We start from the raw sequence: 10,791 nt of genomic DNA on the forward strand, positions 1-10,791 counted from the left end.
CCCTTTGCTGAATATGCTTATAATAATGCTGTGCATCAGTCCACTGGGTATAGCCCTTTTCATGCTGTGTATGGACAAGACTTCGGTCCCATTGGCCGTAACAATGTATCGAGGGAGGAGGGAGGTGCAAGTGTGGCTGACTGGGTACACAATTCAGACAACCTGGCCTTGGCTGGTCAAGAATCTGGAGAGAGCTAAATGTAAATACAAGGCTCTGGCTGATAAGCATCGTTCGCCACGCAAAGAATATGCGGGGGATTTGGTTTATCTATCCACCAAGAGCCTACGGTCAACCTGTCCGTGTAACAAACTCAGCGCAAAGTTCGTAGGAACCTTCCCCATTTCTCGAATCATCAACCCAGTGACTGTGGAACTTTCGCTCCCTAAATCACTGAGACGTATCCATCCCGTGTTTCCTGTCAGTCTATTGAAACCACATGTTCCCTCCACGGAGTGGCATCCTGAGCCCCTCCCTGAGCCGCCGGTGATGGTGGGGGGGGGGAGAACATTTTGAAATTGTGAAGATCTTGGACTCGCGTGTCCATCATGGTTCCCTCCAATATCTTGTTCGTTGGAAACACTTCAGTACCGCTCAGGAAGAATGGGTACGCTCCCGCGATGTTTCCGCCCCCCATCTGGTCCGTGATTTCCATGCTGCGTACCCTCACAAACCAGCGCCCATGAAGGGAAAGGGGGGCCTTTGGGGGGGCAGAATGTCAGACCTGTTCTCTGCTGAAGCGGCCTGACTGAGATTGTTTTGGTTTCACCAGGTGCTGTTCAAGGACAGCTCTGCCAACCGCCGAATTCCTAGTCTGCTTCTGAGTCCCGTGGGAATCCACCCTCGCCAGGAGGGGGGTTGCCATGACTTCCATTGCTATCTTGATATGACTATTGCTCTTTCATATAGGCCCTGCACCATACCCCTAATCCCCATTAGTGCCAATCTAACTGTTTGCTGCTGTAAACCTGTTGATCTTCCGAATAAATCAACTCTCTTTTGGACTATTCGTCTGTGGATGTTGTTTATGGGATTATCACGGGACAAGTGCTTACAGCTATACAACATCTGGCCTGGAAGATCAGCCAATGCAGCCAGGTGCCTCTCAACAACTTCTCTGTCCATGTCAACCAGCAGCCCGGACCCTGAGCCTTGCCTACTACCATCTCTACATGAGCCTGTTCTCTTTAAGTTAAATAAATAAAATTTAAAAAAAAATAGATGCGCCTGTTCTCTTCTTCAGGGAAAAAACTGAGGCAAAACAGGCATCGAGCCTTTCTTGAACATTTCCTTTTTCTTCATGGAGTTCTCTGTTCATCCACATTGGCTTCTTGGATCTCCTACCATGCTTCCATCTTATTGGAATAGTGATAGCTTGAGCTTGCAAGAGCTCTTGTTTTAGGAGAGCCCACCCTTCACTTGTTCCCTTCTCTTCCAGCATTCTTGCCCATGGAATGACTCTCATCATGCCTCTGAGTTCATTAAAGTCCTGCCCCACTAAAATACACATCTGGCTATGAACTTCCTTGGTCCCCCACGGAAAAAAAATTCTAGGACATGGTCACTTCCTCCTAATGTCCCCACCACCTTCACCCTGTTTACCAACTCTTGCCAGCTGGTTAATGTTAAGTCGAGTGTGGCCGAGCGTCTCACCGCTTCCTCTTCCATTTGAAAAAGGAAGTTGTTGGCCAGACAGGTCAGGAATTTGCGTAACTCTGGATGTTCAGAAAGTTTGATCTCCCAGCACACAGGAGGGAAGTTGAAGCCTCCCATAACTGCAAGGTCACATTGCCTGGATACCCTGTCAAGCTGCTCAAAGAGGGCAGCACCCACCCCCCTCAGCCTGGCCAGGCGGTGTGTAGCAGACTCCAGCCACAACACTGTCTGTCCTTCTGATCCACTGCAATGCGGGTGGGGGGAGTGAAGGCACGGCGATGCTGCTGCTGATCTCCATGTTCTCTCCCCCCCCAATCCACTTGTGCCCATTTCCATGCTCTTGCCATTGAATGTGGGATGTCATAAAGGGGAGGGTTGAGAGGGGGAACTTCATTCAGTGTGTACTTGCTAACTGCCCCAAATTGGCAGCTAGGAGGGGCCGGACATTCTGTGGCTTGTCACTCCCAAACTTTGCCCCAAGAACAAATAGCTAAATATAAACTATTGTTCCATTTACAGAAAAGAGAGGGAGAGAGAAGGAAAATCTAACACCCTGCAAATGGGAGTGCTTTCTTGAGGGGAAACGTCCACATCTGATGCAATGAAGAGGCCTCAGACTTATGGAGGGGGGGGGCCTCGCCTTCGGAAGGAGCGGAACGGCCTTTCCCACCAAACCCGTCACGTGCTCCAAAGAGGCGCCCCCCCCCCCGTTCGGTAGTTCCTGGATGCCGCCACAAGCTCCTAAAAACAACCGGAAAACATTCAAAGTGCTCACAGCAGGGCAGGAGGAATGTGTCTGCACAGAAGATCTCAATGAACAACAGTTACAGGTAAGTGCATCTCTGTTTTCATCTTCGGTCTTCAGTGAGTAAGTTCCACACCACCTGGTGGCAGGGAGGGGATCTCAGTGGAACAATGACCAGAGCAACTCTGCTTTCCCCACATCCGCATCTCTTCTCGATTACAGATTCAGCGCATAATGCTTCATAAATGTGTCCACCTCTGACCACGTTGCAGCTCTGCAAATATCGGCCAGTGGAACTCTACGGTGGAAAGCAGCAGATGGCCCCTGTGCCTGCGCAGAATGGGCCTTCGCCTCCAAGGGGCAAGATTTCTTAGCGGCATCGTATGAAGAGTGGATAGCTGCAACCAACCCCCTAACCCACCTCAGGCACCCGCGAATTAAGAGCAAGAGAGCAGATCCTCACCAACGGTCAGGAACAATGTCAAAAGGCAACAACTCACTTTTGAAGAACAGAGGAGACAACCATCTACGCTCAGCAGTGGCAGAAAGGAACTGAGGAACAGTGGGTGCAAGAAGAAGAGTTGGTTTTTCTATGCTGACTTTCTCTACCACTTAAGGAAGAATCAAACCGGCTTGAAATCACCTTCCCCTCCCCACCACAGACACCCTGTGAGGTAGGTGGGGCTGAGAGAGCTGTGAGTAGCGTAAGATCACCCAGCTGGCTTCATGTGTACGAGTGGGGAAACCAACCCGGTTCACTAGATTAAAGTCCTCTATTCATGTGGAGGAGAGGGAATCGAAACCGGCTCTCCAGATTATAGTCCATCGCTCTTAACCACTATACCACGCTGGTCCTGCTCGCTCCGAAGGGGAGGGGAGCCCCCTCCATATGTCTGAAGCTAGAAACCTCTATCGGTGGCAGGCCTGCGCAGGCACAGTCCCAAATGAGGGGCTGCACTGAAGACCGAAGATGAACAGGAAGAATCTCCAAGGACCCCTTACATAGTTTGGCACCAGGATGGCTGGTTTAGCAATGGCCCTCTCAATGACGCCTGTGCTTACCTGCACAACCTCTCAGATATCCCTACAGACAGCTGCTTGGCTTGCGAACATTTGGCATGGTTTCGTAGCATAATACCTTCACAAAGAAAATGTACCCCGCTTTGGGTCACTTTTCATCCACAAAACAGGCAGGGCTAAACATGACAACATCCCACATCATATGACAATTAATAGGGAAAAGGCACATACTTATTTATGGAGGGACTCCAGCCCACCCCTCACCAGACAGATTAGGTAACCCCACATTGCCCAATGATCCCACAGGTCACACACTCAATGAGTCGGCACCTTTTTCCCCTGGCAAAGGCTCTGTGTCATTAACAGTTAGCAGTTCGACAAGCAGAAATCCAGCAAATATCTACCATCAGGAAAACTGCACAAGTTTAATTTCTGCCTGTCACACAGATGTTTTGGCACAGCCATTTGTGAGGTAAATGGAGGCAACTAGGAATTCCACATGTCCCTGATTTTCACCAGAGTAAATAAAGGATTTGTCTGTCCTCCACAGCCAGTTTCTTGTCCTCTCAAGATACAAACAGAATATTGTGGTTCTCCTCCCTCTCTGTCTTTCACAACTCCCCTCAAACGTCTCACCTCCAGGTCCAGACAGAGCAGATTCTACAGTCAGGATGGAACAACCAGGTCATCTGAAACCCCAGAATGTCCTTGTTGTTCCTTAAAACTCACCTGTTCATTCTTCCGTCCTGCCGCACAACCTTTGGATCCTCAACCCAAGTGACTAAAGCCTCAGCATTTGTAACCAACACCGATGCGGCTTCTTCCCTCCTCCTTTACCTCAGGGTTTCCCTGATAATGCTCCTCAGGGAGGAGACCGTCTCCTTACGGAGCACCGCGCGCACCTATGTGTCATGAGTCAGCCTGCAGAGACCTCCTCTGACGAAGGGTAAATAGAAGCAATAACAGAGGGACATCCTCAGGCAGAAGTCCCACAGGAACGACCACAGGGCCTACAGCCTGCCAGAATAGAGGCTCAGCCAAAGTCAGGAGATGACTCACCATGCCTGCAGCCTGCCAGCTCAAGGACTCCAGTTGGACCTGACACCTTGCAACATGAAGTGTCTCCAGAGGCCTCGCCAAGGCCACTGGAGCAGAGAAGAAGACAGGTCCGTCTGGCAATGCAGCAGAGACGGCAGAGTGCTAGACTGAAGGCTTGACAGAGGAACCTCCTCAGTAGCAGTGATGAGGAAGAGCAGGGCTGAAGCACCACCTGGGAACTCAGCCGAATCAGCATCAGCTGGCTCTGCTACAGCAGCAGGAGAAGGGATTTAAGCCATCAGTTAGGCTTGGCTGTTGTGCAAGCAACTTGACACCAACCTCCTTGTGTACCGGCCTTGTTTCCCTGCTATCCTTTGGATTCCTGGTATCCTGACTTCTTGGACTGACTTTGACTAATGCCTCAGACTTCCCTTGCCGGTATTGAGATCTTGGACTTTGCCTGAACTGTGAATGACCTTGGACTGTTCCCCGGACCAGCTTCCAGCCCTCGCTCCTTGCCTGCACCACGACACTATGGCATGATCCTGACCCCTCACCCTTCCCTCGGTCTTACCTCCTCAGGAGCATTGATGACTCCGGTGTTGTACCCATACTGGAGGGATCCAATGACAGCCACAAATACAGTACACACAAGGGGACAGGTGATCTTCTGTGGGAGAAAAGGCAGGGCCGGTCAGTTCAGCTACACTTCCCCAAATATTCATGTTTACTATGTAAACAAACAGAAATCTCAAGTGAGGCCTTCTCAAAAATCAAAATAAGGATGACAGATCCCTTCCCATACTCTCCTTCTTCTTGGGGAGGAATGCACATGTTTTTACACCTCCCGAGAAACATACATTTAAAAAAATACTTTAGGTTGCACGGAAGCTAGCGGGAGGTGGGGATTTCAGCTGACGTAAGCGCCCACCACTCTCTATTGAACCACAGGCCCTGCTGAACACTAAAGGCCGAGCGGGACAAGCGATTCTATTGGGTTTGATACTTCCAATGACTGCCAGGCAGTTAAATACCGCAGGACAAGGACATCGAAAGCCCAGAGCGGGCGTCTCTACCTCTTCATTACCCTCACACATCTCATCCCCCCAAAATGCTCCCCCCTACTTACATCTCTCCATGATTTCAGTCAGAAGGGGTTCTAGAATATTTCGGGAATGGCAAGACAAGAGCTCAGCCGCGCCAGAGCACAGCAGCCTCTCCAGACCACTCAAGAAGTCACTCAAGATGCAAGTTACTGACAATTAAGGGGAGAACAGTTGTTGCTAGACTAGATCAACTGGACTGCGCATTGCTTGTACATTAACAAACGGCCAGCGGCTCCTTCTATTTTTTTTTTAATATTTTTTTTATTTTTTCTTCATTTAATATATCCATAAAAACAATATAATAATAATAATAAAGAGAAAAACAAATAGTACTTCTAATGTAACAATCAAATGACTTCCCCCTCTCCCTCTTCCGTCTAAAATTAAATTGTATAATCTTTTGCTAACAGAATCCCAGTATTATTTTAATTAATCTGTTCTTGTCGTATTTAACATTATGAAATCAATGCCTAATATAAAAATTAATACAAAGTATGAATAAGGGATTAAATCAATGAGTATCCTTTAAATGGTCCCGATAAAAAAATTATTTTCACAATACATTCTCCAAGCCTCCCATTCCCCCCCAAATTGTTCATTATCATTCTGATTTATCAAAGCTGTAAGCTTCGCCATCTCGGTCAATTCCAGCATCTTTTTTATCCAGTCTTTTTTATCTGGTATCTCAACTGTCTTCCATTTAGCTGCATATATCAATCGAGCAGCCGTGGTGGCATAAATCAAAAAAGTTCTATGAGTGCAAATGGTATCCGGTATCATACTCAAAAGCATCATTTCAGGTGTTTTAGGAATACTTTGTTGTAGAATCAACCTTATTTCATTATATATCATCTCCCCAAAATTTTTGGTTCCCAGCGGCTCCTTCGACCAACTCTTTTCTTTTTATGTGCAGAGCCTGAGTTTTCATAGGCTACCAGCTACTTTATCAGAGGCCAGCAGGACTGTGAGCTGCAAGCCAGGAAATGAGCTGGTGGGATGTTTGTGCAAGAAGGCAGAAAGGACGTTTGCTGCTAAGGACGGCATATGGGGAAATCACAAAACTCTCAGCTCATACATCATAGGAGAACGAGCCGTTCTTCCTGTTCAGGTTTTGACTGACACACTCCAATTTCTACATAAATTTGTGGTTCTACCTCATCCATGCAAACAAAAATGTTTGAGGGTGACCACCTGGAGGTCTCTAATAGAATGATGGGGGAGGGACAGTTAAGATGTTCACCCACCAACTTCCTAGAGTTTTTGTTCAGTCAGATCAATGGGATTCAGCCCTGCCTGCCCAACATATTCCGGGTTTCGATGGTGGACACGTCTATAGTAAGATAGGGGTTTTTTCAGCGCTTCCCAAGATTTCACAATTTTTTCATTGGAAAAAGTGGGGGGGAAATCCTCACACACTTCCATTCTATAGATTTTGAATGTGAAAACCTTTGCACACATTTCAGTAATTTTAAAAGAGAAAATATTTAATAGGAGGTTATTTCATTGCTCCCTTAAATTTTCCAATATTGCCATTGGAAAAATTGGGGGGTTGAGCTCCCAGGAGAAAACCTGGAAAAGAACTATCTCCCCCACCCCTGAATTTCCCCTTCACGTCTCTAGCCTTGTGCCTTGATGCAGTCCCACAGTGGCCCTCTTGCTGGCCACGTGCAGCCACTTTCTGGGAGGGGGGCTGCCTGAATGCTGCCACAAGTTTGCTGCCCACTGTCCAAGAGCAGCACCGTTTAATTTACATTATGTATTTATTTAGCATGCTTTTAGACCACTTTTCAACCAAAAGTTCACAGTATGCAACATAGGAACACATAAGCCATACATAATAAACCCACGTCAAATAGCATGGAAACGCTGCTTAAAATACAGGGCAGTGCACCACCGCCCAGGTCAATCTCATCGGAGGCCCTCCAGAAAAGAGGGGTCTGTATGGCTGCAAGGGACGGCACCACTGTCAGCACCAGAGGAAGGGACTTCCACAGCTGCAATCTGAGAAGGCCCTCCCCCCACCTGGGAGTACCAGCCAGCCTCCCCTCCCCTCCCGAGAAAGGCACCTTGCAAGGATCTCAAGGCCCAGGCCGGCAGGACGTTGTCCTTCAAGGCACTGTGGCCTGAACCCCTGGCAGGGGCTTTGATGTCTCCACCTGGAGCTGAGCTGGGGACAAACTGGGACCCAGGGCCATGGGCACAGCACAGGCCTGACATGATCATAAGAAAGGCCCTGCTGGATCAGACCAAGGCCCATCAAGTCCAGCAGTCTGTCACACAGTGACCAAACAGGTGTCTCTAGGAAGCCCACAAGCAAGACGACTGCAGCAGCACCATCCTGCCCGTGTTCCACCACACCCAAAATAATAGGCATGCTCCTCTGATACTAGAGAGAATAGGTATGCAGCATGACCAGCATCCATTCTAACTAACAGCCATGAATACCCCTTTCCTCCATGAACCTGTCCACTCCCCTCTTAAAGCCCTCCAAGCTGGCAGCCGTCACCCCATCCTGGGGCAGGGAGTTCCACCATTTAACTCTGCGTTGGGTGAAAAATTATTTCCTTTTCTCACCCCCGCTGAAGCGGGCAGGGAGGCTGGATACCGGTCGGTGATCGTGCAGACATCCATCATCGAGGGACAACTTGTTTATTTGCTCATCGGGAATATTGATAGGCTACCTTTCCACCCACAAGGAAGCGACTTAAAACGGTTTTTTAAAAACGGTTGCTAAATAAATCATGACACCCACACAACCCCCCCCCCCCCCGCCGAAGCAAGAAGCCCTCCAGCCCCGTCTGCCGGCCTGCCGGAGGGTCTGGTCTGCGGGCGCCGGGCCCAGGGCCCAAGCCCGCGGGGCACCCCAGCGCCAGCGGCGGAGGGGCAGAGGCGTCGCGCGGACCCCCCCTCCCTCCCGCCAGCCAGAGGCCCCGGAGCGGGGCAGGCGGGCGGCTTTCCGGCCCAATCCTGCACCCACGTGCTGCGCGGCGGGGGGGGGGGCTCCCTTGGGTCCCAGAACCCCCCCCTGGGCGGCCCCGGAGCGGGGCAGGGGGAGGGCCGGGCGAGAGCTTCATCCTCCGGCCCCGGCCCGCGGGCGTGGGCAGCCGCAGGGGGCTTGGGGGGTGCCAAGGCTCCGCGGCCGCCTGGGAGGGGCAGCAGCCCCCCGCCCGGGGTGGGGGGGCGGCGGGCTCTTCCAGCCGCGGCCGGCCAGCCAGCCTGGCCCTCGGGCGGAGCAGGGGGGGCGGCGGGGACGTGCCTGGGCGGGCGTCTCGGCCGCCGCCGCCCTTCGGCCTCCCCATCCCCGCCGCCTCCGCCCTGCGCGGCGCTCCGGGACCCGGCCGGCCAGGCAGAGGGGGCCCTCGCCACGGCACGACGGCACGACGGCAGGCAGGCAGGCAGGCAGGCAGGCCCGCGCCCCCCCCTCCTCCTCCTCGCGCCCCGGCCCCCCCGAAAGGACTCGGCAACGGCGCCCCCCTCCTTCCTTCCTTCCTTCCTTCCTTCCAGCGCATCCCCGGCCGGCCGGCCGGCCAGCGGGAGAGGGGGGCCCGGCCGCCCGCCCTGGCCGCCCGCGGGAGCCCCCCTCACCTTCTTGCCCTCCATCGCGGCCCCGTCGGTCGGACCCCGGCTGTCCGCCGCGCTGCGCCGCCGCGCTCTTTATGGCCGGGGAGGGGCGGCCGGGCGCGCGAGAGGCAGGCCACGCCCCCCCCTCCCGAAGGATGCTCCAGCGCCCAACAGCCCCCCCCCCGCAGCGCCGCCCCCTCTGCCCCACGAGGGCTGCGGCCGGAGGCGGCGTGGATGGCGGGCGGGCGGCCAGCGCCCGGCTCTCCGGCCTCCGCGGGCCCCTCCGCCGGCTGCCGAGGGCGCGGGGCCCGGCTCCCCTCCCCCGGAGCCACCCAGCCCCCAAAGCCGGGGGGAGAGGGGGTCCGTCTGCTGGGGCGCGCGGCATCCCCGGCCCCCACCCGGGCGCGTGGGGAGGGAGAGGGCGCCCGGCCCCCCGGCCCGGCCCGGGCTCGCCGCTTAGCTGTGCTTGAGCGTGGAAGAGGAGCGCGTGCCCTGGGGGGTAGGATGCTGGGGGGGCAGGCTCCCACCCCCCACCCCCCACAAGGTTTCGGCGCAGTCCCTGTGGCTGGGTGGTGCCGGAGGAAAACATCTCCTGGGGGGGGGGGTCAGCCTCCAGCTTCTGCCACAGTTGCCTTTTGTGTATGCTGAAAGGTTGGGAGTTTAGCACTCTGGCACCACTCAGAAGTGGCATCTTTCCTGTTTCTACCATTAGGGGATTTTTTTTGGGGGGGGGGTCTGATGCCTTGTGGGAGGGCACCAAGGAGGATGTGTGTCTTGACGCGGCCTGCAACAAGCCAGGATGCTAACCCTGTCCCCATGCCCACTTTTACCAACCCAGACACTGGCCCTGACCACACCGACCTGGCCATCTCAGGCACATTCACTTGTTGGAAGATGTTCGGACATGATACATGGCATCTAAGCATCACCAATGCTCTTCCACTCTCAGCACTGAACAAATACATCAGTCCCTACACAAAAGAATAAATGGGCACAGATCTGACATTAAAAATCACAACACTCAAAAAACAGTGGGAGAACATTTTAATGGCCCAGGACGTTCCATCGCTAACCTAAAAGTGGCAGTCCTCAAGCAGAGGAGATTCAACGGGAATTACAACAGGGGATTTTTGAATAATGGATCCCCTATGATGAACAAGCTCCATGGCGCAGAGTAGTAAGCTGCAGTACTGCAGTCAAAAGCTCTGCTCAGGACCTGAGTTCAATCCTGACAGAGGCCGGTTCCAGGTCGCCGGCTCAAGGTCGACTCCGCCTTCCATCCTTCCGAGGAGTAACCAGTTTGCTGGGGGGTAAAGGGAGGATGACTGGGGAAGGCACTGGCAAACCACCCCGCAAACAAAAGTCTGCCTAGTAAACGTCAGGTTGTGACGTCACCCCATGGGTCAGGAATGACCCTGTGCTTGCACAGGGGACCTTTACCTTACCTTACCTATGATGAATAGGACCATGGGAGCTTTAAAATGCTGATTTTCTGCCCCTAAACATTTCTCCCCTGTCTAAGCAGACTGATTACATTTTGCACTGTAACTGTGCATCCTGATTCCCTTCTTTGTCACACCCCTTCCACCTTCTGACTGGGATAGGAGGGCTCAGGGATCTCCACTCTTATTTAGTTATTTATTTAAAACATTTATTAGCCACCTTTC

The 10,791-nt window shown here is 52.7% G+C and overlaps 1 protein-coding gene across 1 annotated transcript in view; it reads right to left on the reverse strand.

Annotated features, from left to right (window-relative positions):
- The window catches only part of LOC130482519 (solute carrier family 2, facilitated glucose transporter member 3-like), a 34,391-nt gene extending 25,228 nt beyond the window's left edge, over window positions 1-9,163 (reverse strand). The window contains 2 exon segments of the mRNA XM_056855271.1: window positions 5,032-5,127; window positions 9,149-9,163. Coding sequence (XP_056711249.1) covers window positions 5,032-5,127; window positions 9,149-9,163 — 111 coding nt within the window.
- Between the last annotated feature and the right edge of the window lie 1,628 nt (window positions 9,164-10,791).

This window comes from Euleptes europaea, chromosome 9, assembly GCF_029931775.1.
Source record: "Euleptes europaea isolate rEulEur1 chromosome 9, rEulEur1.hap1, whole genome shotgun sequence".
Lineage (NCBI taxonomy): Eukaryota > Metazoa > Chordata > Lepidosauria > Squamata > Sphaerodactylidae > Euleptes > Euleptes europaea.